Source organism: Lutzomyia longipalpis, chromosome 1 (assembly GCF_024334085.1).
Source record: "Lutzomyia longipalpis isolate SR_M1_2022 chromosome 1, ASM2433408v1".
Lineage (NCBI taxonomy): Eukaryota > Metazoa > Arthropoda > Insecta > Diptera > Psychodidae > Lutzomyia > Lutzomyia longipalpis.
The window spans coordinates 49,764,181-49,789,914 of record NC_074707.1 but is presented as its reverse complement, the minus strand read 5'-3'; the positions used below and the strand labels follow the sequence as shown (position 1 = coordinate 49,789,914).

Below are 25,734 nucleotides of genomic sequence, written 5' to 3'. Positions count from 1 at the left end.
TATATTTTCATTTTATTTTATATAAAAAAAACTTTTTTTTATGGTACATTTATGACTTTTTATTCAGATATTATGTATTTTTCTACAAAGTTTCATTTGTTAAAGATTCTTTTCACATTTAGTTCCAGCAATTGCTTCTTGAATGTTGACTTTGAATATTTGATAACGTGGCTTTGTAAAGACAAATTTATCAGAATTTTCCAGAGGTGGAAGTCCATTTGCTAGGAACCACAAATTATCCTGACTATCAATCTGAAAGAAAGAAATCAATTTTAATTTTGAAACTGATATTTTTTTTTAAATCTTACCGATATATCTGTTCCAAAGGAAAAGTCTGCATTGTGATAGATTACATCAATTTTATCCTTGTTTAGTGTTTCCTGGGTATTCCAGCATGATACTCTTTTGCTATTTGACTCAACGAAGAAGATAGTTTTGGTTTTTGGATCGTAAACTAAGCCTATGGCATCGGTGGATTCACCACGATCTCCCAAATAATTTGCATTAACTTTGCTTCCTTTTTGCTTCAGTTCTTTGGTGTTGATGCTGTGAAGTTTGGTACTACTTGCTACTAAATAGTACGCTTGACGATTTCCTTCGTTATCTCTCTCTCCAAGGGTAATCCCGAAGATTCCTGCTTCGTATTCATACTGTTGTCCATCGTGGTCAAACTTTGACTTTTTATCTGGTCCAAAAGTTGAATCTTGTACCGTCCAGGAGTCCTTATTCTTATGATCGTATACTATGAGGGCGTTGGTGAGGAAGTTTGTGATGTAGACAAAAGTTTCACTGCATTCATCCGGCTTTACAACATCAACGGCAAATCCACCCAGAAATGTGGGCTTCTCAATGGAATTATCGGGAAACGTGTAACGAATAACTTCAGGATAGTTGGCTTCTTTGAGATCGTACGCCACAAGGGTAGGATTATGTTCTGGCTGACCTTCTGTGCCGTCTGAGTTACGTTCTACTGATCCAACATCAACAACCCAAAGACGATGACATTCATCGATAACTGGCTGATAAACTGATGTAAGTTCTTTCCCAGTTTCATGACCACTGAATTTTCCAAGGAGCGGGGAAGTATCTCCCGATTCAAAAGAATTTTTCTCAGTATCAACTTCTGCCAAAGTGTACATAGTTTCGGGATATTTCCTCGGGACAGTTAGGAAGAGTTTCTGACTCTCAGGATCGTACGCAAAAGCCGTAAGGATGTTGTTATCTGGATTGAAGTTTTCTGAAATAATTTATAATTCCTCATTATATTCTATTTTATTTTAAAAGAAAAGTTCTTTATCTTTGTTACCTGATGTATCGCCCTCATAAAGGATTTTATTCCATTTAAATCCTTGTTTAATTTCTACTCCAAAAATCGTTTGGACTAGACCAAAAGTGTAAAGAAAGAAAAATAACTTCATTGTGCTGCTGCCTTTTGAATGATTCTCAATTTAGTAGAAAGATTGCTTTTATATTGCATTATATTGTGACCTCTGCGTTATTTTCCTCTACTTTTATAATATCGCGAGTTGTGAGCATTGAGAAAAATACAAGTATATGGCAAATGTTTAAATATTTATTCAGAATACATTGAATCTGTGTTATTGCGAATTTTCTCAAAGACCTTGATTACTTGATAATATATTTAAATGTTTAAATTATTTTAATTAATTTCGCATCGTATTTAGAAGGAAAAATTTATATTTTCTTTTAATGATTTTTTGTTAATAATTTTTTTTTGCAAAGTTTAAAGTCCGGCAATAAAGTCTTCAGCAGTTTTGTAATAGTCAAAGATTCCTTCTTCCTTGTATTCATTTTCATCATTGGCACACAGAGTACTCTCGATGGCTTTGTTAACATGAACTCTGTAGAGCCTCACGTTAACCTGGCTTGTGTCAAAGCCGTTTTTGAAGAAGAAAGGATTTCTATTGCTAAGTGCCCACAGGAAGCCTGCTTCATCGATCTGTTAAAGCAAATAATTTTATATAAAATTTATCGATCTGAGACAGAAAAGAGTTAAACTTACGAAAATTTCATTGATAAATGCAAAGTTTTCATCTTGGTAGACAACATCGATGTAGTCCGGTGTAGGTGGTTTCCTTACATTCCAGCATCTTAGCGATAAACCATTTCGGTCTCCGTAGAAAATTACTCCGTTTCTTGCATCGAAAACATGCGCAAAAGTCTGCGTTCCACAACCACGATTCCCTATTGAATGGAATGCATCAAGGGTGTAGTTTGTAGGAGCTAGCTTCTCTTGCTTTAGAATTCTGGTTATAACGCCAAATTGGACGGTGGATGTGGGTGAAATGTAATAAGCTGTACGGAAGCTACGTTCATCTCTCCACCCAAGAGTTACTGAAGATACTCCCATCTCATCAGTAAATTCTTCCCCTTGGAGTGTGTAGGTGCTGGTACTGATAACTGGGAAGAAGGAATAGTGATCGTGGAATGACCATGCTTTGTTGTTCTTGTAGTCATACACATTTATCTCTCCTGTGAAGCTGTTAGGGAAGTAGGCAAAGACGTCGTTACATGCGCCGGTATTTGTGTAGTCCAAAGCCACAGTTCTAAGACCACTACCATCAGCTACAACACTCTTTGGGATTTTAAAGTGTCTGTGAATATTATAGGGTCCTTTGCCACATTTAACACGTGGTAAATCGATGATCCAAAGGGAAGGTATTTGGATTTCAATCTTTCCTTCTTGATAGTTCAGCACACCTGTATCCACAAACCAGACACGATTGCAGACGTCGTCTACGACTGGATGATGAACTGATACAAAGTTTCCTGTCTCTTTAACGGGGAATTCTTCCTCAGGCCTTGTTGGCTCGTCTGACTCAGATACTCTATAAGGAAGAGGAATGTCTGGGACTCTTTTATAGCCTTGAGAATTACCAGAATGAACAACGTGAATTTGCGACAAGGAGCCGTACTTATTTTTATGAGGCTTTGTAGTTATATGCGAGTAACTTGGTTTATTCTGTGGCTTATAATAGTAAGAACCGGAAGATTGATAGTCTGGCTTAGTGTGTGAAATATGGGGCTTAGATGTTAAGTGTGTATATTGAGGTTTTGTGTAGCTTCCATGGGTTGGCTTGGTGTTGTGGTAGTCATAGTTACTACTAGGCTTATTCACATAATAGCTTCCCTTCTTTCGTGTACTCTCCTCAGAGTTATGAGGAGCCCCTTGAGCTTCTTCGGTTTCTTCATTTTCCGGTTTTTGTTCTTTCTTCTTGTTAGATTTGCCCTCAAGAGTTTGTTCTTCTTCTTGTTCTTTCTCAGTATCGTCGGATTTTATGACTTCCTCTTCAGTCTTTTTAATTTGGTCATCTTTCGAAATCTCGCTTTTTGTGCCACTTTTTACATAAAATTCTTGCTCGACTACTTTTGCCTCCTCCACGTCTTTTTTCTCCTTCGCAGCTTCTTCCTCTTTCTTGTCTTCTTTTGCTTCATTCGTTTCTTTCGTTTCTTTCGTTTCTTTTTCACTTTCTTCACTCACTGAGGAATGCTTTTTGCCCTCAAAATATTCAGCTTTTAGCTCATTTATTTGGTAGTTGGGGAAGCCCTTAACTTTAGGGGTGTTACTACCCTTCTTGTAGTCACTTCCACAGAAAGCATTTACAGTGGATGGAATACCACGCTTTGTTCTTGCCACAGTTACAATAAATAATCCAGTGGAAGCTTGGTAACCAATGCCTTCAATGTTGGTATTCCCAGAGATGTAGTAAGATTCATCAGGAGCCACGTAGGAGTTCTCTAAAATCCCAAATTTTCTTTTTAGATTTCTACTTAAAAATTGATGATTTTTTGATCTTGTAGATTGATATTACCTGGTTTAGGGAGGCCCTCGTACTCTACATAATTCCATGAATAAATTTCTTCCACTTCTGCACCACAAAATACAATAGATGAGAATATAAAAATCCCAACAATTTCTATGAAAACTCTCATAGTTGAAACGTTCTCTGTGGATGAAGTTAGAAACTCAACTGAGGTGTTTTAGAGAATAATCTTGTTCTTTATTCGAATTTCTATGCCCAACTAAAACATGTTTTTTGTCTATTGAATACATTAATTGTACGAATTATTGAATGAAAAGAATTAGGAAAGTTCTTTGACTTTACTTTCTTCTCACTCGTTCTGTCTTTGTAATAAACCAGTTTGGGAAATTCTTTATTACTCTATTTCATGCTAAATAATTTCAATCATTCTCACAAACTGTCCCTCGTATTGCATCACTAATCTTAACACGGAAAAATCTATTATTAATCGTATTTAAATCCAGAGTCATATTGGTGAAAGCAAGAATAGGTAGCCTAGAGTTGTTGAACCAGAGATATCCTTCGGGATCAATGAAGAGTGAGAAGGGATATTGAACGAAGAAGGAGTCAAAAACAACCCCAATATTGTCCGGATTGAGGAGCTTCTTCATATTCCAGCATCTGATCCTATTTGATTGTCGTTCTGCGTAGAAAACAACCCCATACGTATAATCTACAGCCATCTTGCCAGCTTGGCTGAAGCATCCTCGATATCCCATTATCCTAAAATCATCTTCTTCATAATTCATCGGGGCTTTGCTTTTATCTTTTAAAATCTTCGTGGAGACTTCATATTGAGCTGTACTAGCTCCTGTGATGTAGTACGCTGTCCTATCTCCATTTGCATCAGCATAGCCTAGAGCGTAGGACATTAATCCTTCCACCACTTGAGAGTAGAGCGCATCTTCGTAGACGTAGAATGATTCAGCAACAACGGGTTCGAATGATGGATGCCCAGTAAAATGCCAGAAATCATCTCTTTTGTAGTCATAGACAATGGTGTAGGTGTCAAAGTTGTTGATGTAGAGATATAGGTCATCACAATCGCTAGATTGCTTATCTAGAGTTATATAGACTATCCCAAAAGGATTTCGTGCAGCTACACTGTCTGGCATTTCAACTCTTCGAATCAATTGGAAGTTTCTCGTCTTACAGCCATCCTCAGGTAGATCATAGACTAAAATAGAGGGTTTCTGAATATTTATGAATCCTCTTAGGAAGTAATTCAGGTGACCAACATCCACAAAATAGGCTCTGTTGCATTTATAATCAATCTCAACTTGATAAGCTGAAATGATTCTAAAGTTGCTCCCGGTGCTTGGAGATTTTGTTGCAGTCTCATATGTTGGCCAATTTGGTATTGGATAAATTGGTTTTGATGGGGCATACTGTACATAGTGTTGGTAATTAATGGTCTCCTTGTGCTTCTTCTTTGATCGTCCAGCACGTTGGTCAAAGTCTGACGCTCTCAGGGCTTGAATTTCAAAGTTTGGGAAAGCCCAAAATTTAGGACTTGACCCAAATTTGTATTCATTGGCACAGAAAGCTGCAATTGTGGCTGGACTTCCGGGTCTGAGACGTCCCAAAATCACAATCATTAATCCACTAGCTGGATGATAGCCCATTCCCATCACATCACTATTCTCCGGAGCATAGTACTTGTAGGGACCGACGTAGGAATCCTCTGAAATTATTCACGTATAGACGATTTTTAATATTCTTAATCACTTTAAAGGTCTTTTTGCCTTTACCTGGCTGTGGAAGGCTCTCAAATTCAACCTTCTTCCACTTGTAAACTTCCTCGACATGGCTTTTGGGATGCACAGAATTTAGGAGGAAAATAAAAGGAATAAAAATAAAATACTTCATGAAGAAGTTGAAGAAATCTTGACCTCTTCAGGTAACTTCACAAAATAACTCTTTCACCAAAGAGAGCACTTCTTTTATAACATTTTTTTAGTAGGAAGTTAATTGATTTTGTTCTGTGCTTGCAATCACATTTATTTTTTCAATTAAAAATTCTTCGAAATATTAATAAAAAAAAATCAAAGAGATTTTGTTAAGGAAAAAAGAACGAAAATATTCATTTTTTTTTATTTAAACTAGAATTTAGATTATTTTCTTGCCTATAAATAAATCAATTATGAATATTTTTATTTAAGTAGGTAATAAATTTAATTAAAAGAAATATAAAAGATAGTAATTTAAAAGAATGTTTTATTTAAAAGATTAATTTTATTTTATAATTTTTTCGTCATGATATTATTGATCAAAAACAATATTTCTTCTCAATTCCCTGAACTTGAAAAATATTGATGGTATGTTGTCTCTTTATATACCTACATTTACCTACATATAAAATATATATAATACTTTTAGCATCATTTGTATGAAAAGGAGGTTTCAGATACTTAAGATATACAGCTTAATTCACGTGTATTGATAAACCTCTCGGTATATGCACTGTTGAGAATTAATTAATCTGAAGATAAAGAGCTTTTTATGGAAGTAAAACATAGAATGAGGTCGAAGAAATTTTTGAGATGAGCTTCATTTATAATTCAAAAACACTTAAACTTTGATAATGTTTTATCTTTTATTTTATTACAAACAAAGACATAAGAACGATGTGTGGTGCAAATTCCTCTTGAGTTGCGAATTTTAAGTTTACAAAAAAAAATGCAAAAAAGGTCATTCACTTTATTTACAATTGGTTAGTATTTTCACACACAGTCCCATTAATAACATCCCTAATTTTGATCCGGAAGAAATAGAAATTCGTCTTGCTCAAATCAATTGGATTATTAGTGAAGTACATGTAAGGTAATCTTCCGGTGCTAAACCAGAGGTATCCACGTGAATCAATGAACATCGAGAGCGGGAAGAAGGGTTGATCAGTTTCAAAAACAACCCCAATATTGTCAGGATTGAGGGGTTTATTCACGTTCCAGCAACTAACTCTCCTCGATTGAAGTTCAGCGTAGAATATCACGCGATTTGTATAGTCAAAGACCATCCTTGAAGTTTGTGTGTTGGATCCTCGATACCCGTAGATCCTAAAGTCATTTGGATGATAATTTCTCGGGGATTTTGTACGATTCTTCAGAACTTTCGTTGATACGGCATATTGGGCTGTACTTGCCCCAGCTATGTAGTACGCTATACGATTCCCATACCTATCCGGAAAGCTCAAAGCTACGGAATAAATTCCAGCTTGTAAAATAAAATCAAGTGTCTCATCGTAGACAATGTAGGATTCAGCTGCAATTGGTTGAAAAGACGGATGACCCGTATAGTACCAAAATTCATTAGTTTTATAATCATAAACTACGAGGAAATGCCCGCAAAAGTTTGCAATGTAGATGTAGAGATCATCACAATCGCTTGATTGATAATCCAAAGTCATGTGGAAGTTTGTAAAAGGATTCATTGTTGCTAAATTATTGGGAAATTCAACTCGACGAATTGCTTGGAAAGTTCTGTTTTCACATCCATCAAATGGAAGATCATAAATCACGAGAGCTGGCTTCTGGATGACGAATGAAACATTATAATATTCCACCATTCCGGCATCCACAAATAATGCTCGATTACATTTTTCATCCACAACTACTTCAAACGTGGATATTATTCTAAAATCACTCGAATTGTCCACGGGGATTGGAGTTATGGGTGTTGGGGGCTTTGGAGGTGTTGCATAGATAGGACGAATTGGCTGTGGCCAAATATAATTGATAGGTCCTTGATTTGTTGAGGAGTCATTCAATTGCAAAATCTCTTCAACTTGTCGACTTTTCCCCTCAAAATCTTCCGCCCTCAGGGCTTGAATTTCAAAGTTAGGGAAAGCCCAGAATTTAGGACTTGATCCAATCTTCAGTCCATTAATACAGAAGGCAGCTATTGATGCAGGAATCCCTGGCCTTAAACGATCTAAGACAGCAAACATTAATCCACTAGCTGGATGATATCCCAATCCGACAATATCATTATTCTCAGGAATAAAGTACTGATAGGGTCCAACCAGAGAATCAGCTGAAAAAATAATTTGTAGGAATTCACTAAATAATTTTAGAACCTTCTTAAGAAAATTAATTCTTTACCTGGTTGTGGAAGATTCTCATATTCAACTTGATTCCATTGGAAAACTACAGCATTGTCATCTGCGCACCCTGCACTGATTGCACACACAAAAAACCACAAAATTCTTTGCAAAATAATCATTTTCGCTGCCCTCATCCAACTGGTTGTGTGTGCTCAAGAACTTTCCATTTTATACCAGAATTTTGCACAAAAAGACTTAAATTCAGTTCTTTGCTCTTCTCTTCTTAATTTTTGGTTTGTTTGTTTGTTTTTGGGAATGCATATTCTTGTTTTTACGATAAATATGACTGTGTTGAAATGCTATAGGGGAAAAGGTTCTTGAGTTGATCTTCTTAGAACTTTAGATTCATCAAGAAGACCTCTGTAAGCCGCCACATTACATTGAAAATTAAATATTTTAATTTTATTAAGTTCTTAAGGAAAAAAAATGCAAATAGATCGTACTTTTTGATAAAGAAATTATTTTAAAGAGGTCAACTATAGACCACTGGGGCGCTGACGCTGAGACACTCAGAACAGCTGCTTTGGCCCTGGTCTACTCCACTGCGGAGTACTGTGCACCAGTATGGTGCAACAGTGCCCATAGCAAAAAAGTTGACGTCCAGCTAAACACCACCATGCGAGCAATCTCGGGTACACTGAAGCCAACTAAGACTCCCTGGCTCCCTGTCCTCTCTAATATACCTCCCCCCCATCTTAGAAGGGCTCAAACCGTGGTCCAGAGATGGGAGAAACTAAAAGACTCCGATACTCTTTTAAGGGACATCGTTAATGATGCTCCTAACTTAAGATTAAAATCACGAAAACCCTTTTGGAGCTCCGCAAAAAAGCTTCATGGTGAGTCTTTTGATATCGGAGATAGGTGGAAGATTGAGTGGCAGAAAGCCCAGGCAGCAAATTCATTTTTAATTCCCGACCCCACCAAACGACCGAAGGGCTTCAGCTTAACTAGAAGAGAATGGACAATTCTTAATAGAATTCGGTGTAACTGCGGCCGCAGCGCATCCACCCTATTCAAATGGGGTATGGCTACGAGCGAGGCATGCGACTGTGGTTGTCCTTCTCAAACTATTCAACACATCCTGGATGAATGCCCTAATCGGAAGTTTGATGAAGGAATTCATATTTTAAATAACCTGACAGGAGACTCTATTTTGTGGCTCCAAAACCTGGACGTGCAATTGTAGAATTGTGATTTCGTGTTTATTTATTAGTGCCGTACTAGTGCCATACGATATATATATAGACCACTCCCCCGTAAATTGAAACACCTGAAGAAGTGAATAAATTGATCACATTTGAATGAATTTTGCCTCAAGAATTTCATGACCAAATTCGCAAAAACACCCGCAGCTTCTGTTTTAAAATATTTTATTGAATTCTCTGTATTCGTCCTCTTTCTTTCACCTTTTTTTTCAACAATTTTCATTTATTTCTGAAGATGTTGAGAAGAGAATTGAGACAAGAAAATTCTTTTCTTAAAAAGAAAATATAGAATTTTTTCCATTTCGATCCTCATTCTTCACAAATAGTCCCCTTAATTGCATCTGAAACTTTTATGCGGTAAAAATTAAAATTATTCTCATTTAAATCAATGGGCCAGGATGTGAAGAAGAGGTAAACTACCCGCCCGGAACTAAACCAGAGATACCCGTGAGAGTCAATGAACATTGCAAGGGGGAAGAATGGTTCGTCTGACTCATAAATCACCCCAATATTGTCCGGATTGAGGGGTTTATTCACATTCCAACAGCTAATCCGCCTAGATTGGAGTTCTGCGTAGAAAACAACCCCATAGGTGTAGTCTACGGCCATTTTTGAAGCTTGACTGAAGCATCCACGGTAGCCCTTAATTTTAAAAACATTTGCATTGTAGTTTGTAGGAGACTTCCTCTTATCCTTGAGGATTTTGGTAGACACTACGTATTGGGCTGTACTTGCTCCTGCTACATAGTAAGCTGGACGATCTCCATTCTTGTCCCGATATCCCAGAGCTATGGTGTAAATTCCTACGGGTAGAAGGAAATCCAAAGTCTCATCGTAGACAATGTAGGATTCTGACGCAACTGGTTGAAAAGACGGATGACCCGTAAAGTACCAAAAGTCATTTCTTTTGTAATCATAAACTACGATTAAATGCCCGAAAAAGTTAGCAACGTAGATGTAGAGATCATCGCATTGGTTTGATTGAAAATCAAGGGTCATATGGAAGTTGGAGTAAGGACTCATTGTTGCTAAATCATCGGGAAATTCAACACGACGAATTAGTTGGAAGTTCCTTGTTTGGCAGCCATTGTAGGGGAGATCATAGACTAGAATTGCAGGCTTTTGAATAATTGTTGAAACATTATCATACTGTACCATGCCGGCGTCTAGAAAGAAAGCTCTGTTGCACTTTTCATCCATCATCACCTCATAAACTGAAATAATTCGAAAATCATTTGAAGAGGGATCTTGGGCAAGTATTGCTGGTTCTAGATAGGTTGGTTTGTAATTATTAATTGGTTTCTGATATAGATTATGATAACTTCCGTTGTAGATTCCTTCGTAGTATGAGTTCCAATTGTATATATTCTTTCCTTGATTGAATGATTTCTTGGACAATCCTCTACTTTGACTGGTAAAATCTGATGCTCTCATGGCTTGAATTTCAAAGTTTGGAAAAGCCCAGAATTTAGGATTTGATCCAAATCTGTACTCCTTCACACAAAAGGCTGCTATTGTCGCTGGAACACCTAGTCTTAGACGTTCTAATGTAACGACCATTAATCCACTAGCTGGATGATATCCTAACCCAACAATATCATTATTTTCCGGGATAAAATATCTGTAGGGACCAACCCAGGAATCAGCTAAAAATCCCGATAAAAAATATTTTAGTTACGAATTTTATTTAAATAATTTATTTCTAGACTTACCTGGTTGAGGTAAACTTACAAATTCAACTCTATTCCACTTAAAAGCAACCTCAACTTGCTCTTTCATGTATCCTGCATAACTACATGATTTATATCCAATTGTTATCAAACACAAAATTAAATGAAAGAATACTCTTTTCATATTAACTTCCTGATGTCTCACATTGGCTGCACACTCAACTGATTTTATAAGCTGATGAGTTCTTCTTTTATACCTCAATTTTGAATGAATTTGGAGCTTTGTTTGACTGATTTGCATCTAAAAGTTCTTTAAAGTTTTATTGACTTTTCGCTATGTATTCTACTTTTTGAGATGGTTAAAATTCAATTAGTTTTCCATGAGACGGTGAAGATTAAAAGATTGTCTGTGAATGTAGTTTAAGAATGTTTTATTTATTATAAAACGGTTTTGTATCTTTACATGTTTGAGATTTTAGCAAAAATTCATTAATCTAATCCAGATTTAATTTAGAACTCCCCAAAAAATGAACAAAATGAGTATTTTCTTTAAATTATATTAATGCTAAATTAAATATATACCCCCTGATTATGTCCTTAATACTCACAAACAGTACCCCTAATTGCATCACTAACTTTAATCCTAAAGTAGTACATATTCGTTTTATTAATATCAATTCCTTTCGTAGTGAAGTAGAGGTAGACAAGATTTCCAGAATTGAACCAGAGGTATCCACTTGAATCAATAATAATTGAGAAGGGAAAACTCAATTTTTCACTCTCAAAAACAACCCCAATATTATCGGGATTGAGGGGTTTGCGCATATTCCAGCAAGTAATTCTCTTTGATTGGAGTTCAGCGTAAAAAACTACCCCATACGTGTAGTCTACAACTGTAGCTGCTGTCTGGGTGTTACACCCACGATGTCCGATTAGTTTGAAATCATTTTTATTGTAATTTTGAGGGGATTTTTTCTTATTCTTGAGTACTTTCGTAGAAACTGCATACTGTACTGTACTCCCTCCGTCTACGTAGTAAGCTGTCCGATCTCCACTCTTGTCCGGGTAGTCAAGGAAGACAGAATAAATTCCCGATTCCATTACAAAATTCAAAGTTTTATCGTAGATAAAGTGAGATTCAGCTGTAACAGCCCTGAATGTTGGATTGTCATTAAAGTACCAAAATTCATTCTTTTTGTAATCCAAAACTACGAGGAAGTATTCAAAGAAGTTCCCAATATAGATGAATAAATCATCGCATTGATTTGATTGGAAATCAAGGGTCATGTAGTAGTAGGAAAATGGACCCATTTTCGCGAGTTTATCCGGAAATTCAATTCTACGAATTAGGCGGAAGTTTCGCGTTTCACATCCATCCACAGGGAGGTCATAGACCACAAGAGCTGGATTTTGTATAATTGATGAAACATTTGCATAGAGTACCATGCCTGTGTCTAGGAAGAAGGCTCTATTACATTTTTCATCCACTACAACTTGGTACGTTGAAATTATTCTGAAATCTCTTGCAGTTGCTTGTGAATAGAGAGTTGAAGGATCGGAATAAATTGGCTTCTGATACAGATAGTGATGACTTGGGTAGTTTCCTCCGTATTGAGAGTTCCAATCGTAGAAGTTTATCCCTTGATTGTAAATGGGTTTCTTGGTAAATCTTCTAGCGTTGCTTCTAAAGCTCTGACCGTAGAAATCCGAAGTTCTCAAGGTTTGAATTACAAAATTTGGAAAAGCCCATAATTTAGGACTTGACCCTATTTTATGCTCACTCAAACAGAAAGCAGCTATTGTTGCTGGAACTCCTGGCCTAATGCGAGCTAATACGGCAAACATTAATCCACTAGCAGAATGGAGTCCCAACCCAACTATGTCAATATTCTCAGGGATGTAGTATCGATCTGGACCTACCAGAGTATCCGCTGAAAGATACATTAAAACACACTTAAATCACCTTTAATTTTTATTTAAAGATCTTCTTCACATTTTCTTACGCGATTGAGGTAAACTTTCAAACTCAATTTTATTCCATTTAAAGGCAATCTCAGCTTGGACATACACAGCACTTAATCCAAATACTATGCAACATATTGCTTGAAAAATTAATTTATTCATTTTCATTCCTCTGAAAACCTTTCTAACTTTGTAGACGGTGTGATTAAGACTGATTTAACGTGCTCTTGATCTTGGCTTTTATACCTCACTCAATTTCTAATCCAAATATTGGGATTTTCTTTATTAATCCAATGAGATTCTCTTCGTTGACTGCTTATAATTTATTCGCTTCCCTTCCAATTTCATTCTTTTTAACATCTCTTCATTCGCATAAAAGAATAAAAACTATATTTTTCCACCTGGTTTAATGTGTGTTAAATCAAGACGAGAAGAGATTAATGAATATTTTGTGTGTCTTCAAAAACGGTTCCACTTTATTCTGCAGGCTAAGAAAAAAATCTCTTCGAGTAAAAGGTGCAGAAAAGAATTTTTCGCACCTGATTAATTTTATTACTTTCACGTGGATTGAAATAAAATGTATTTCATCTATTTTTCACATAAAACTTATTTCTCTTTATTGATTAATTAAGGATTTAATGCAGCCAATAGTTTCTGGGAAAATAATTATTCTCACAAATTGTTCCTTTAATTGCCTCTGAAACTTTAACCCTATAGAAGGCTGAATGAACTTTATGGATATTCAGAGGGAGTCCAGACATGAATATTAATCCAATGCGTGTTTTATTGAACCAAAGGTATCCTTGAGAATCCACAAAAACTATCATTACGTACATTGGTGTTGGAGATTGATAAACAACCCCCATATTGTCCTGTTTGAAGGGTTTCCGCATGTTCCAGCATCGAATTCTACTTGAATTTGGTTCTGCAAAAAATACTACACCATACGTGTAGTCAACGGCCATTGCGGATGTTTGACTATGGCACCCGCGGTAGCCAACCCACTGAAATTCATCACCAATGTGCTTCCTGTAGACGTTCTTTTTGTCTTTTAGGACTTTTGTGGGTACAGAGTAAAAAGCAGCACTTGAGCAAGACAAGTAGTACGCTAAGCTATCTCCGTATTTATCTGGATAGCTTAGGGCTAGATGAACTATTCCCATTTCTAGGTAAAATTTAAAATCATCATCGACTAAATTTGATTCAGCTTTCTCGGGGAGAAAAGATGGTTGATTGCGAAAGGCCCAAAATTCGTCCTTTTTGTAGTCATACACTGCGAGAATGTGGGCAAACATATCTCCCATGTAGATGAAGAGATCATCGCAATTGCTAGATTGCTGCTGGTCAAGGGTCATATACATGAATCCAATAGTTCCGTCGTTTATTATAAAGTCTGGTAATTCAATTCGACGGATTAGCTTGAAATTGCGCGTCTTACAACCATCTAGGGGGACATCAAAGACAAGAATTGCGGGCTTTTGAATCATAAATGTTCCAATTTCTGGAAAAACCAAGTAACCCCAGTCAAGGGTGAAGGCTCTATTGCACTTTTCATCAATGTTAACAGTGTACGTTGAAATTATCCTTAAATTTGGTTTAGTGTATTGATTGAAATTCTGCCATAGTGGTCTGTAGTAAGCATTGTAGCGTCTCTCGTAGGATGTTTCATTCATCCACCATTTCCTTGCAGAGGGGGAGCTCTGGTAGTCTGATGCTTCCAACGTATTCACTTCATAGTTGGGAAATCCCCAAATTTTAGGGCTTGATCCAACCGGATTGCCTTGCACACAGAAGGCTCCCAAAGTTATTGGCACACCTGGTCGCATTCGTGGCACTGTAACAATCATGAGTCCACTCTGAGGATGATATCCCATTTGTACAATACTATTGAATTCTGGCACATAGTACGGGTACGGTCCTATTGAAGAATTTTCTAAAAAGTTTAACAACACTTTTCAATTAATTGGGGATATTTTCTAACATTTTTTTTGTTAAAAAGTAACCTGATTGTGGTGGATTTTCGTACTGAATAATTTTCCATTTGTAAAGTTCTTCAACATATTCAATAGAATATCCCGTGCTAAAGCACACAACTATTAAGAAGAGAATCAAATTCATTTTTAAGTTTTTTCTCGTGGTTGACGTTCTACTGAAAGAAATTCTTCTCATTCTCTTTCTTTTATACAGAAGATAGGGTGGAGTGGATTTTATATAAAAGAAAAACTTGTGCATGTTTTAAGATAAGAAACACATAAGAATTTACGAGGGGTTTTGCAGCTGTATCCATTTCAGTAGTTTAGTTATGTATTCGGCATAAGATAGGTGGGTGTAGTCTGAAAAAGACTTAATTTGTATAGGCTACGTTCTTTTTCGTCTCTATTATTTTTTTAAATTAATTTTCAATGCTCCTGATTTTTTCATTGAATTTTCTATACTGATCCTGAAAAATAGTATTGATGACTTCTACTTTTATACTGAATTTTAAATATATATAATTCTTGTTCTTAACAGCTTGAAGTCAAAATTATCAAAATTACGTATTATATAAAGTCACTGTTTCGTGCTAAATATATTGTCGCAGTGTTTTTTATTTATTTTTTATTAAGAACTTTTTTACTTAAATGATTTTATGTTTATTGCTATTTATAAAAAGTTTTAAGAAATCTTTACAGTCGTTTCATCATAAAATAAAAGAAAATTCGTCAAAAAAAGGATAAAAGACCAAAAAAAAATTATTCCAGATACTTTTTATTAAAAAAATATGAAATTATTGCGGCTCCCAAAAAACCTCTTCAAATTAATTATTTTCACAGATTGTACCTTTAATGGCATCATTGATATTCACACGAAATATTTTATTATTGCTATGAGTTAGATCGAGGGGTAGGTCTGAGGCATAGACAATCGGAATTTTGGTTGATTCGAACCAGAGAAATCCTTTTGAGTCGATAAACATTTGAGCAACAAAATCAAATTCTTCTTCAGCTTCATAAATTACCTCAATATTGTCGGGATTTAGGAGTTTGTGGATGTTCCAACAACGAATTTGATTAGATTGGACTTCAGCGTAGAACATAATGCCTGATTTTTCATCAATGATGGTTTTTAGGGATTGATGATTTGCTCCGCGATTCCCAACAAGCTTGAAATTAATTAATTCAATATTTTCTGAGAATATTTTCTTGTTTTTAAGGATTTCCGTTGAAATTGAATATTGATCTATCCCTGTAAGAGGTGTAAAGTGAGCAATTCGATGCCCATTCTCATTTGCTTTCTCTAAGGCCACAGATATTATACCCATTGACATTTCGTAGTTAAATTTCTCTTCAAAAATGAAATTTGCTTCATTTTCATTTGGTTGGAATGCTTCATGATTAATTGTCCAGAATTCATCATTCTTGTAGTCATAAACCACCAAATAGCTGAAGAAAGTATTTGTGATGTAGAGAAAGAGATCATCACATTCACCACTAGTTTGGTAGTCAAGAACAACATGCATAAATCCATCTTTTCCTTTTTTCGTAATACCCTCTGGCATTTCAATTCGACGAATAAGTGGGAAATTCCGAGTCTCGCATCCATTTTCAGGGAGTCCAAGAACCCAAAGAGCCGACTTTTGTATATCAAAGCTCTCATTGTCCTTGTAGTTCAGCATACCTGTGTCCACGAAGAAAACTCTATTGCATTTCTCATCGATTGTAATGTGATAGACGGAGATTATTCTCTGAATGTCTTCAGTATCTTCTTCATTCTCAAAATCAAAATCCGAAGCTCTCAAGGTGTTGGATTCCGTATTAGGAAAGCCCCAAATTTTGGCAATTGATCCTGGTGTGTTATCCTTCATACAGAATGCTCCTACGGCTAAGGGTACACCTGGCCTTACTCTCAGAAAGGTAACAATCATTAATTCACTCGCAGGATGGTATCCTGAACTCACAATTATTGTATTTTCGGCATCATTGTATTTATAGGGACCCACATATGAATTATCTGAAAGGATTAAATTTTAATTTAAAATTAAAAAAAAATCTTTAGGATAAATGTTTTAAAAGGAAACCCTAATTTTTACCTGACTTAGGTAGACTATCATACTCTACAGTATTCCAGTTGAAAACTTCTTCAACAAAAGACAAAGATTTTAGAAAAACTTCAGAAATAACACAAAAGCACAGAATAAATCTCAAAAATATCTTCATTCTTGTTCACCTTAGTTGGGAAAATCACAATAAAATAAATGTTCTGAATTGTAGGAATCGCCTTTATATACAGAATAGTGACTTTTTTGCACCTTTCTTGTTTCGTGATAAAAAATAATAAGGTAATAAAGGTAGAAGGAGTTTAAAAGCAAAAACATAATTTAGACGTTTTCATTAATAAGAAATTAAAAGCAAGAATATAATTTAGACGTATTAATTAATAAGAAAAATTGCATAGGAGAAAAAGGGGCAACTTGTATCCACTTCGTTTATGAGCTACCAATAGTTATTTTAAAGACAATAAAATTATTCAGAATCAAATATTAAGTTAAAAAAAATATAATATTTTTAATTTTCTCTTTGATTAACTTGTATCCTTTTCAAACAGTTCGACTGAAATATTAAAAAAAATAGAGGTACACATTTTTCAAACCATTTTCCCCGTCTTCCCTTATTTTTTTTAATGTGCATTATGTTTTTTCCTGAATATATTTTTTTAAAAGGTATCATTTAGTTCTTCCTCAATCCATTAAATTGCTTTTAACTACATTGCTTTAATCGCTTTAATGCAAGTACTATGACGTTAACGTTTTAAAAAATTAAAACACAAATTTAAGAAAAAAAATTATATCTCGTTTTATTGCTCGTTTCTTTATTCAGAGAATTTTCAATAAAAAATCATGCTCAAAAGATATACTGATGCCCATTAGCACAGACAGTTCCACGAATAGCATCAGATACGCGTACTCTGAATAATTTAGTGTTCACCTGATCCAGGTTGAGGGGCACATCTGAGCTGTAGACAACTGGAATTTGCGTTGAGTGGAACCAAAGGAATCCCAGAGAATCAATGAACATTTGGGCACCGAATGTGAGCTCCTCAGACTCGTAGACAACCCCAATGTTGTCCGGATTGAGGGGTTGACTGATGTTCCAGCAACGGATTTGGTTTGACTGGGTTTCAGAGTAGAACATTACGCCGTATGTGTAGTCGATGACTGTCTTCAGGGATTGGTGGTTGCATCCACGATAGCCCATAATTGCAAAATCACTTGGAGTGTAGTAAAAGTCAGATTTGCTCTTATCCTTGAGCACTTTAGTAGACACAGCGTACTGGGCTATACCTGCAACAGGTGTATAGTAGGCAACTCTATCGCCATACTGATCTGGATAACCAAGAGCAACGGAAAGAATTCCCATGTTCAGTTGGTAAGTGAAGCTCTTGTCGAATACGAAGTGAGATTCAGCAGCAATTGGATTGAAGGTTTCATGTTCAAATGACCAGAAATCATTCTTTTTGTAATCATAAACAGTCAGGTAGTTGTGGAAGGTGTTTGTGATGTAGAGGAAGAGATCATCGCATGAATCTCCTGGTTGGTAATCCAGGGTAACGTGCATGAATCCATCAGCTCCTCTGGCTGTGATTCTGTCTGGGATTTCAACACGACGAAGTGTCGGAAAGTTCCTGAGGTGGCAACCATTTGTTGGGAGCCCAACAACCACAAGTGCTGGCTTTTGGATAATGTAGGTTGTGTTGTGGTTGTAGGTCACCTGTCCATTGTCCACAAAGAATACGCGGTTGCATCTCTCATCAATTGTGATGTGATAGACAGCGACGATTCTCTGAACTTCAAGGGGGAGTCCTGTGGTAATGTGTGAAACATCCTTCTTAAAGCGATACGGTTGGAGGTTCCATTGGTAGTTATTGTAACCAGTATTGAATGCACTGTTGAATTGATTGTAGGCATACTTGTTAAGAGGATTCCACTGCTTCCTTCCATAAATATCAGTGAAGTATTCAAAGTCAGTAGCTCTGAATTCGTTAACGTGATAGTTGGGGAATCGCCAGATCCTTGGACTTGATCCATGGGAGTATTCACTTGCGCAGAAAGCTCCCAAAGTTGTTGGAACTCCAGGTCTCCTTCTCAAAAAAGCCACAATCATCAGCCCACTGGCTGGATGATATCCCATACTGACGATATTCTCATTCTCAGGAATAGAATACTTGTATGGGCCAACATACGTATTTTCTAAAAAAAAAATTAAATAGCACAGCACAGTATTAGAAGAAACAAAACTTAAGGACATACAGAGAAGTTTTCTATGGGGGTAGCACCTGACACAGGGAAATGATCATATTCCACTTTCTTCCACTTGAAAACTTCCTCAACGAAGGCATTTGCATTTCCTGAGATAAACTGCAGGATGAACACACAGAATCCCAACAAGATGATCTTCATCTTCTCTGGCACTTTTTTTTAAACACTTCTTTGAACAGATTCGAGCAAAATGCTTCCTCTCCGTGGCGAGGATGATATTTTATACTGATTTCTGTATAAGGAATTCCTGTTCTGCGAGATCATAAAATATTTGTATCGATTACGGACCCCCTCACGAACAAATTTGGTGCTAAATATTCTACTTAATTGATTTCCCGATGGATGACATTACCCGTCTTCATTTTATTATTTTTTTTCAACATAAATTTATTGTTGAATTTTGCAAATTTTTCCATAAAGCGAGTTCTTCTTTTCTTAATCCTCTCTGTATATTAGCGGGTCATTATGTCACATCTTATGGGTTTTCATGAGGAAATTTAAATAAATTGCCAAGCGCCTATGTAGTCAAGATCGCACCCATATGTAGATTTTTTGTTTGCCTATATAGGTAGATATATGCAGGGCCCGGTGAATTCAAAAAGCGAAAGTGATTTATTTATTAGTGAAAAAAAAATCAATTTTATTGCTCTTATTTTTTTGCTTGAACCGGATTCTTTTTCTCGTTCTTTGTGACCTTTTTTTTCTTTCATGAAAATCTTCTTGCGTCTGCTGATAACTTATAAATGTCGTTATAAATCTTGCAACTTTCGATGCTTCTAACGTTGACCTGCCTTTTTTTTTAGCTTTGATTTCATTCTTAATAAAACCAGGTATAGGAGGAGCTTTTTTTGGCTCAGGTAGAAGATGTTCCATTTTAACGTTTTTGTGTGGGATTTAAAAGTTTTTCTTTATTAAACTTCTTGCTCATTCACACAAATTGTTCCACGAATTGCATCAGTAACTTTAACACGGAAAATTCTTGAATTAACTTCATCGAGATTTAGGGGTAAATCAGTTTTGTAGATCAGTGGAAGTCTAGTTGAGTGGAACCAGAGGTAGCCCAGGGAATCAATGAACATTTGCAAGCCAAACTTAAGGTCTTTGGATTCATAAACTACCCCAATGTTGTCCGAATTGAGGGGTTTACTCATATTCCAGCAACGAATTTGATTGGATTGAACTTCAGAGAAGAACATCACGCCATGTGTGTCGTCAATGATTGTCTTCAGAATCTGATGATCACACCCGCGGTAGCCAATAATTCTAAAATCCTCGGAATGTTGAATTTCATTCGATTTACTTTTATCTCTGAGAACTTTCGTGGACACCGCGTAGAGTCCTGTGCTTGCAATAGATGCATAATAGACAGTTTTTTCGCCATTTTCATCTGCATGTCCTAGAGCAATTGATAAGGGTCCCAATGCCAGGTCATAGGCTAAAGTTTCATCAAAAATAAAATTAGATTCAGCTATAACTGGTTGAAATGTCTCATGCTCAATTGTCCAAAATTCATTTTCTTTGTAATCATAAACAGTGAGATATTTATGGAAGATATTTGGAATGTAGAGGAAGAGGTCATCACATGAATCTCCAGGCTGATGATCCAGGGCAATGTGGGAAAATCCATCAGATCCTTTTGCTGCAATTCCATCTGGAAATTCAGCACGACGAATTATGGGAAAATTTCTCGCACTACATCCATCTGTGGGAAGTTCTACAACCACAAGAGCTGGCTTCTGCATAACGTAGGTTGTATTGAGGTTGTAGGTCACCTGTCCATTATCCACAAAATACACACGATTGCACTTCTCGTCAATTGTGACTTGATACACTGAAATTATCCTTTCAACTTCATCTGGAAAGATCACGGAGTCATCCCACTGTTCATCGGGTTTTAACAGAGGATTTAACTTTTTCAATCCATCTTTGTCGGTTATAAATTCAAAATCAGACGATCGTAGTTCATTCGCAAAGGGATTAGGGAATCTCCAAATTTTAGGGCTGGATCCTGCAGTAGGGTAGTCCGTTGTGCAGAAAGCTCCCAATGTTATCGGTACACCTGGTCGTACTCGTAGGAAAGTCACAATCATCAACCCACTGGCTGGATGATAGTCCATTCCAATTATATGCTCATTCTCAGGGATTGAGTATTTGTACGGTCCAACATAGGTGTTTCCTAAAAGAATTAACAATCATTCTGTGTTGGAAAAAGCTCAAGAATTTTTTTTTTATTTTACGATCTTCTCTTCACCTGACACTAGAAAATGATCATATTCTATTTTCTTCCACTGAAACACTTCCTCAACGGAACCATCTGAATTTTGATCTGAATACCCCAACACTTTGCCAGAAAATATTTTAATCATAAAAATATAAAAATAAAAAAATTTAATCCTCATATTTTCACTATTAATTCTAGAAAAGATCTAAATAAACTAGAAGATTGAAAAGAAGTTTCTGATCTTTTATACTGAACATCTCATAAAGTTTTTCTTGTATTGCAATCAAACATGTGATATTCATAAATTAAAATAAAGTTAATAAAAAGTTCTAATTTACTATATTCTCGTGTTATATATCTTGCGACATTTTCCGCCTTTGTGATGGTTTAATGTAATTTTTTGTCAATTATATTTTATTGTTGAATTTCAGAGTTTTTTGCACTATTATTTTTTTATTCTTAAAATAAAATAAAATCTTATGGGGAATTTTCCATTAATTCTCATTCTTAAAATAGAACTTCTTTTTACAATGGGAAAAGGGGCAAAATTGTGGGTAAAGAACAAAATAATAAAAATTCCGAATATTTGTGATTAAAGAATATTATTTATAATGCAGAAGTTCATACAATTTACAACCCTTCACCACAAATGGTGCCACGAATAGCATAAGACACTGGAACATGGAATATTTTTTGAGTTACTTCATGGAGATTCAGAGGCAAATCAGTGCTGTAGACAATTGGTATGTGGGTTGATTGGAACCACAGATAGCCCAGGGAGTCCACAAACATCTGTGTTCCATATTTGTAGTCTTCAGATTCATAAACTACCCCAATGTAGTCCGGATTGAGGGGTTTGCTCATATTCCAGCAACGAATTTGATTTGATTGAACCTCAGAGAAGAACATAACTCCGGTGGTGTAGTCAATGACTGTTTTAATTGCTTGATGGTTGCATCCTCTATAGCCAGCAATGGCAAAATCATTCGGATTGTAGTAAAAGTCCGCTTTACTCTTATCCTTGAGGACTTTAGTGGATACCACGTACTGTCCTGTACCGGCTAAATTAGTGTAATAAGCTGGTTTATCACCAACCACATCTGGGTACCCTAAGGAAACGGATGCAAGTCCAAGATTTAATTGATAGTTGAATGTCTTATCGAATACGAAGAAGGATTCAGCAGCAATTGGCAGGAAGGTTTCATGTTCAAAGGTCCAGAAATCATTTCGTTTGTAATCATAAACAGTGAGGTAGTTATAGAGGATATTTGTAATGTAGAGATAGAGATCATCGCAGAAGTCTCCTGGTTGGTAGTCAATTGTTATGTGTTCAAATCCATCTGATCCTTTTGCAATTATATGATCGGGAAGTTCAACTCTACGTTCAATTGGGAAATTCCTAAGTTGACATCCATTTGCAGGAAGTCCTACAACAACCAAGGCTGGTTTCTGGATAACATAGGTTCTGTTGCGGTTGTAGGTCAATTGTCCATTATCCACGAAGAAAACGCGGTTGCACCTCTCATCAACGGTGATGTGGAAAACTGAAACAATTCTCTGGATTTGTTTGTCATTGCCAAATACTGAAACATCCCTTTGGAATGGGAATTGTCCGAAAGGATAAAATTGATTCTTTTGGAATCTATTGTGAAAGGAATTCTCCCATTGTTTGTAGGGATAGTTGGAGACAGGATTGGAATGCGTATTGCCTAGTGGATCAGTAAAGTACGCAAAATCAGCTGCTTTCAGATCATTTACATGAGCATTGGGGAACTTCCAAATTTTTGGACTTGATCCTTGAGGGTAATCAGTGACACAGAAAGCTCCCAAAGCTGCAGGTACTCCAGGACGTGTTCTCAGAAAGGACATAATCATCAACCCACTGGCTGGATGATAGCCCATACTGAGCATTTGCACATTTTCCGGGATGTAATATTTGTAGGGGCCCACATAGGAGTCATCTAGAAACGATTCAACACTTTTCTTAGCAAAATTTAATTTAATATTTTTATTTTTAATTCACCAGTTAATGGAAAATCCTCATATTCCATAACATTCCACTTGAAAACTTCTTGAACATGGCTATTTGGTAATCCGTATATGGTTTGAAGAATTAATCCAAATAGAATAATCTTCATTTTAAATTTAGAACACTCTCCACTAGAACTTTCCATAACAAAAAAAGCACAAATACTGCCTCTTCGAAGTGAGGATCTCCTTTTATACTGAATTTCTGAGACATATATTCCTGTTTTGCAGGATGGTATTTAGAGTTAAAATATTATCTTGAAAGAGCTCCTAAATATCCCATGTCTCGTCTTTTAGTTATTCTTCTTTTTTTTTCTGAAGACAAGTTTTGCTAAAAGAATATCTAAATATGCAGTTGCAAGTAAATTTTGTGGAAAAGAGACAGTTTTATTGTGAATTTTTGCAAATTTTTCTTCTACGAATTAATTATAATTTTAACAAATTAGAAATTTAAAGAAAAGTGAAGCATTTTGTTTCTTTTTTCATTGAGTTGATTTATTTCAGAGTATCTCTTGTAAAAAACTAGTTTAAAAGTCGAAATTTATTCATATTGGTGTGTTCAAAAAGTATAGAAAATAGCTTAGATTTAAAGAAATATTTCTTTTTAACAATCTAATATTTCTATAAAAAAATTCTTAGGACAACTTGTATAGAACTTTTTTAAAAATTCCTTCCGCGTAAAACACAAAAGTTTTGCTTCTCAAATTATTTCAAAAACTCTTTTATTCTCACATAGTTTTTTTTTTAAAAATATTTTCATCAAATTATTTATTCAATTTGAAGTCCTTCGCCACAGATTGTACCCCGAATGGCGTCTAAGACCTTAACACGGTATATTTTGTATGTGACTTCATTGAGATTCAATGGAGTATCTGAGCTGTAGACAAATGGAACGTAGGTTGTATGGAACCAGAGGTATCCCAAAGAGTCGACAAATATCTGCACACCAGATTTGTAGTCCTCTGAATCATAGACTACCCCAATATTGTCGGGATTGAGGGGTTTACTTATGTTCCAGCAACGAATTTGATTTGATTGAAGCTCAGAGTAGAACATAACGCCTGTCGTGTAATCCACAACTGATTTAACAATCTGACGATTGCATCCCCGGTAGCCCATAATCTCAAAATCATTAGGATTGTAGTACACGTCTGATTTGCTCTTATCCCTGAGAACTTTCGTAGAAACAGCATATTGTCCTGTCCCAGCTACAGTATTGTAAAAAGCTGTCTTATCGCCATTATCATCTGGATATCCAAGAGCCACAGATGCAATACCCATGTTCAATTGATAGTTGAATATCTTATCGAACACGAAGAAGGATTCTGCAGTAATTGGTAGGAAAGTTTCATGTTCAAAGGTCCAAAAATCATTTTGTTTGTAATCATAAACAGTGAGGTAGTTATAGAAAATATTAGCAATGTAGAGATAGAGATCGTCACAGGAATCTCCAGGTTGGTAGTCCAGAGTTATATGTACAAATCCGTCAGATCCTTTGGCAATGACATGATCGGGGAATTCAACTCGACGAAGGACTGGGAAGTTCCTGATGTGGCAGCCATTTGCAGGAAGTCCTACAACAACCAATGCTGGTTTCTGAATAGCATAAGTTTCATTTCGATTGTAGGTCAATTGCCCGTTATCCACAAAGAAAACGCGGTTGCACCTCTCATCAACGGTGATGTGGAAAACTGAAACAATTCTCTGGATATTCACTGGCCTTTCATTGCCAAACCCGACGACGTCCCTTTGGAATGGGAATTGTCCGAAAGGATAAAATTGATTCTTCTGGAATCTGTTGTAGAAGGAATTCTCCCATTGATTGTAGGGATTTTTAGAGACAGGATTTGTGTGAGTTCTGCCCTCAATATCGGTGAAATATTCAAAATCTGCAGCTTTCAGATCGTTCACGTAAGGGTTGGGGAACTTCCATATTTTTGGGCTAGATTGCAGGGAATATTCATTAGCACAGAAAGCTCCCAATGTTATCGGTACACCTGGACGTGTTCTCAGGAAGGTCACAATCATAAGTCCACTGGCTGGATGATAGCCCATACTTAGCATATGCTCATTCTCAGGGATGGAATATTTATATGGTCCAACGAAAGAATTTTCTAAAAATTCATATACAAAAAAAAAACTTTTATATTCAAAACTAAACTCTTTAGTAAAATATTTTCTTGAATTCACCTGTTCCTGAAAAATTCTCATAATCCACTTTCTTCCACTTGAAAACTTCCTCAACGAAGCTATTTGAATTTCCTGCGGTAAACTGCAGGATAAATACACAAAATCCCACCAAGATGATCTTCATCTTAATTTCTACAATACGATTTGTTCACTTTGAGAGATTGAAGTGAAATACTTCGTCGCCTGCGTGAGGATCTTCTTTTATACATATTGAACCCCTCCAGACCTATTATTCCT

At 36.0% G+C, this 25,734-nt stretch overlaps 12 protein-coding genes across 12 annotated transcripts; all 12 read right to left on the bottom strand.

The window, feature by feature from the left end:
* Positions 1 to 32: 32 nt before the first annotated feature.
* On the bottom strand, positions 33 to 1,490 carry LOC129788128 (L-dopachrome tautomerase yellow-f2-like). Its single transcript, XM_055824149.1, has 3 exons — positions 1,307 to 1,490; positions 309 to 1,237; positions 33 to 252 (listed from the first exon to the last, which is right to left on the bottom strand). Exons 1-3 carry the CDS (start codon positions 1,416 to 1,418, stop codon positions 100 to 102), a joined length of 1,194 nt encoding a protein of 397 aa, XP_055680124.1. The 5' UTR covers positions 1,419 to 1,490; the 3' UTR covers positions 33 to 99.
* Positions 1,491 to 1,554: 64 nt separating this feature from the next.
* On the bottom strand, positions 1,555 to 3,990 carry LOC129788092 (uncharacterized). The gene is made up of 3 exons (XM_055824101.1): positions 3,834 to 3,990; positions 2,024 to 3,759; positions 1,555 to 1,960 (listed from the first exon to the last, which is right to left on the bottom strand). Exons 1-3 carry the CDS (start codon positions 3,952 to 3,954, stop codon positions 1,745 to 1,747), a joined length of 2,073 nt encoding a protein of 690 aa, XP_055680076.1. The 5' UTR covers positions 3,955 to 3,990; the 3' UTR covers positions 1,555 to 1,744.
* A 10-nt stretch (positions 3,991 to 4,000) lies between these two features.
* LOC129788113 (L-dopachrome tautomerase yellow-f2-like) lies at positions 4,001 to 5,742 on the bottom strand. Its single transcript, XM_055824128.1, has 2 exons — positions 5,576 to 5,742; positions 4,001 to 5,508 (listed from the first exon to the last, which is right to left on the bottom strand). The coding sequence occupies exons 1-2, from the start codon at positions 5,691 to 5,693 to the stop codon at positions 4,205 to 4,207; spliced, it is 1,422 nt and encodes a 473-aa protein (XP_055680103.1). The 5' UTR covers positions 5,694 to 5,742; the 3' UTR covers positions 4,001 to 4,204.
* Positions 5,743 to 6,528: 786 nt separating this feature from the next.
* On the bottom strand, positions 6,529 to 8,620 carry LOC129795952 (L-dopachrome tautomerase yellow-f2-like). Its single transcript, XM_055837569.1, has 3 exons — positions 8,610 to 8,620; positions 7,925 to 7,998; positions 6,529 to 7,856 (listed from the first exon to the last, which is right to left on the bottom strand). Exons 1-3 carry the CDS (start codon positions 8,618 to 8,620, stop codon positions 6,529 to 6,531), a joined length of 1,413 nt encoding a protein of 470 aa, XP_055693544.1.
* Positions 8,621 to 9,279: 659 nt separating this feature from the next.
* Positions 9,280 to 11,019, bottom strand: LOC129788103 (L-dopachrome tautomerase yellow-f2-like). The gene is made up of 2 exons (XM_055824117.1): positions 10,844 to 11,019; positions 9,280 to 10,777 (listed from the first exon to the last, which is right to left on the bottom strand). The coding sequence occupies exons 1-2, from the start codon at positions 10,983 to 10,985 to the stop codon at positions 9,441 to 9,443; spliced, it is 1,479 nt and encodes a 492-aa protein (XP_055680092.1). The 5' UTR covers positions 10,986 to 11,019; the 3' UTR covers positions 9,280 to 9,440.
* Positions 11,020 to 11,215: 196 nt separating this feature from the next.
* On the bottom strand, positions 11,216 to 12,970 carry LOC129788106 (L-dopachrome tautomerase yellow-f2-like). The gene is made up of 2 exons (XM_055824120.1): positions 12,805 to 12,970; positions 11,216 to 12,732 (listed from the first exon to the last, which is right to left on the bottom strand). The coding sequence occupies exons 1-2, from the start codon at positions 12,929 to 12,931 to the stop codon at positions 11,399 to 11,401; spliced, it is 1,461 nt and encodes a 486-aa protein (XP_055680095.1). The 5' UTR covers positions 12,932 to 12,970; the 3' UTR covers positions 11,216 to 11,398.
* Positions 12,763 to 14,908, bottom strand: LOC129788116 (L-dopachrome tautomerase yellow-f-like). Its single transcript, XM_055824132.1, has 2 exons — positions 14,767 to 14,908; positions 12,763 to 14,696 (listed from the first exon to the last, which is right to left on the bottom strand). Exons 1-2 carry the CDS (start codon positions 14,879 to 14,881, stop codon positions 13,399 to 13,401), a joined length of 1,413 nt encoding a protein of 470 aa, XP_055680107.1. The 5' UTR covers positions 14,882 to 14,908; the 3' UTR covers positions 12,763 to 13,398.
* Positions 14,909 to 15,560: 652 nt separating this feature from the next.
* On the bottom strand, positions 15,561 to 16,853 carry LOC129795884 (L-dopachrome tautomerase yellow-f2-like). Its single transcript, XM_055837450.1, has 3 exons — positions 16,838 to 16,853; positions 16,107 to 16,753; positions 15,561 to 15,905 (listed from the first exon to the last, which is right to left on the bottom strand). Exons 1-3 carry the CDS (start codon positions 16,851 to 16,853, stop codon positions 15,561 to 15,563), a joined length of 1,008 nt encoding a protein of 335 aa, XP_055693425.1.
* A 717-nt stretch (positions 16,854 to 17,570) lies between these two features.
* LOC129788104 (L-dopachrome tautomerase yellow-f2-like) lies at positions 17,571 to 19,256 on the bottom strand. Its single transcript, XM_055824118.1, has 2 exons — positions 19,076 to 19,256; positions 17,571 to 18,989 (listed from the first exon to the last, which is right to left on the bottom strand). Exons 1-2 carry the CDS (start codon positions 19,197 to 19,199, stop codon positions 17,644 to 17,646), a joined length of 1,470 nt encoding a protein of 489 aa, XP_055680093.1. The 5' UTR covers positions 19,200 to 19,256; the 3' UTR covers positions 17,571 to 17,643.
* A 558-nt stretch (positions 19,257 to 19,814) lies between these two features.
* Positions 19,815 to 21,175, bottom strand: LOC129788126 (L-dopachrome tautomerase yellow-f2-like). The gene has a single exon (XM_055824147.1). It carries the CDS (start codon positions 21,173 to 21,175, stop codon positions 19,970 to 19,972), a length of 1,206 nt encoding a protein of 401 aa, XP_055680122.1. The 3' UTR covers positions 19,815 to 19,969.
* A 689-nt stretch (positions 21,176 to 21,864) lies between these two features.
* On the bottom strand, positions 21,865 to 23,610 carry LOC129788108 (L-dopachrome tautomerase yellow-f2-like). The gene is made up of 2 exons (XM_055824123.1): positions 23,303 to 23,610; positions 21,865 to 23,240 (listed from the first exon to the last, which is right to left on the bottom strand). Exons 1-2 carry the CDS (start codon positions 23,451 to 23,453, stop codon positions 21,910 to 21,912), a joined length of 1,482 nt encoding a protein of 493 aa, XP_055680098.1. The 5' UTR covers positions 23,454 to 23,610; the 3' UTR covers positions 21,865 to 21,909.
* Positions 23,611 to 23,998: 388 nt separating this feature from the next.
* LOC129788105 (L-dopachrome tautomerase yellow-f2-like) lies at positions 23,999 to 25,672 on the bottom strand. Its single transcript, XM_055824119.1, has 2 exons — positions 25,498 to 25,672; positions 23,999 to 25,421 (listed from the first exon to the last, which is right to left on the bottom strand). Exons 1-2 carry the CDS (start codon positions 25,619 to 25,621, stop codon positions 24,076 to 24,078), a joined length of 1,470 nt encoding a protein of 489 aa, XP_055680094.1. The 5' UTR covers positions 25,622 to 25,672; the 3' UTR covers positions 23,999 to 24,075.
* Positions 25,673 to 25,734: the final 62 nt, after the last annotated feature.

Coding starts and splice junctions, on each gene's coding strand:
- LOC129788113 (XM_055824128.1), bottom strand. CDS start 5,693: ATGAAGTATTTTATTTTTATTCCTTTTATTTTCCTCCTAAATTCTGTG. Junction 5,509..5,575: donor TGAGAGCCTTCCACAGCCAG/GTAAAGGCAAAA, acceptor GAATAATTTCAG/AGGATTCCTACGTCGGTCCC.
- LOC129788108 (XM_055824123.1), bottom strand. CDS start 23,453: ATGGAAAGTTCTAGTGGAGAGTGTTCTAAATTTAAAATGAAGATTATT. Junction 23,241..23,302: donor TGAGGATTTTCCATTAACTG/GTGAATTAAAAA, acceptor AATCGTTTCTAG/ATGACTCCTATGTGGGCCCC.
- LOC129788103 (XM_055824117.1), bottom strand. CDS start 10,985: ATGAAAAGAGTATTCTTTCATTTAATTTTGTGTTTGATAACAATTGGA. Junction 10,778..10,843: donor TGTAAGTTTACCTCAACCAG/GTAAGTCTAGAA, acceptor CGGGATTTTTAG/CTGATTCCTGGGTTGGTCCC.
- LOC129788126 (XM_055824147.1), bottom strand. CDS start 21,175: ATGGACTATCATCCAGCCAGTGGGTTGATGATTGTGACTTTCCTACGA.
- LOC129788105 (XM_055824119.1), bottom strand. CDS start 25,621: ATGAAGATCATCTTGGTGGGATTTTGTGTATTTATCCTGCAGTTTACC. Junction 25,422..25,497: donor TGAGAATTTTTCAGGAACAG/GTGAATTCAAGA, acceptor ATGAATTTTTAG/AAAATTCTTTCGTTGGACCA.
- LOC129788106 (XM_055824120.1), bottom strand. CDS start 12,931: ATGAAAATGAATAAATTAATTTTTCAAGCAATATGTTGCATAGTATTT. Junction 12,733..12,804: donor TGAAAGTTTACCTCAATCGC/GTAAGAAAATGT, acceptor TGTATCTTTCAG/CGGATACTCTGGTAGGTCCA.
- LOC129788116 (XM_055824132.1), bottom strand. CDS start 14,881: ATGAATTTGATTCTCTTCTTAATAGTTGTGTGCTTTAGCACGGGATAT. Junction 14,697..14,766: donor CGAAAATCCACCACAATCAG/GTTACTTTTTAA, acceptor TAAACTTTTTAG/AAAATTCTTCAATAGGACCG.
- LOC129788104 (XM_055824118.1), bottom strand. CDS start 19,199: ATGAAGATCATCTTGTTGGGATTCTGTGTGTTCATCCTGCAGTTTATC. Junction 18,990..19,075: donor TGATCATTTCCCTGTGTCAG/GTGCTACCCCCA, acceptor TTTTTTTTTTAG/AAAATACGTATGTTGGCCCA.
- LOC129788092 (XM_055824101.1), bottom strand. CDS start 3,954: ATGAGAGTTTTCATAGAAATTGTTGGGATTTTTATATTCTCATCTATT. Junction 3,760..3,833: donor CGAGGGCCTCCCTAAACCAG/GTAATATCAATC, acceptor TTGGGATTTTAG/AGAACTCCTACGTGGCTCCT. Junction 1,961..2,023: donor CATTTATCAATGAAATTTTC/GTAAGTTTAACT, acceptor TTGCTTTAACAG/ATCGATGAAGCAGGCTTCCT.
- LOC129795952 (XM_055837569.1), bottom strand. Junction 7,857..7,924: donor TGAGAATCTTCCACAACCAG/GTAAAGAATTAA, acceptor TTATTTTTTCAG/CTGATTCTCTGGTTGGACCC.
- LOC129795884 (XM_055837450.1), bottom strand. Junction 15,906..16,106: donor TCCAACCAAATGAAAATGAA/GCAAATTTCATT, acceptor ATTAATTTCAAG/CTTGTTGGGAATCGCGGAGC.
- LOC129788128 (XM_055824149.1), bottom strand. CDS start 1,418: ATGAAGTTATTTTTCTTTCTTTACACTTTTGGTCTAGTCCAAACGATT. Junction 1,238..1,306: donor TTATGAGGGCGATACATCAG/GTAACAAAGATA, acceptor AAATTATTTCAG/AAAACTTCAATCCAGATAAC. Junction 253..308: donor CCTTTGGAACAGATATATCG/GTAAGATTTAAA, acceptor TCTTTCTTTCAG/ATTGATAGTCAGGATAATTT.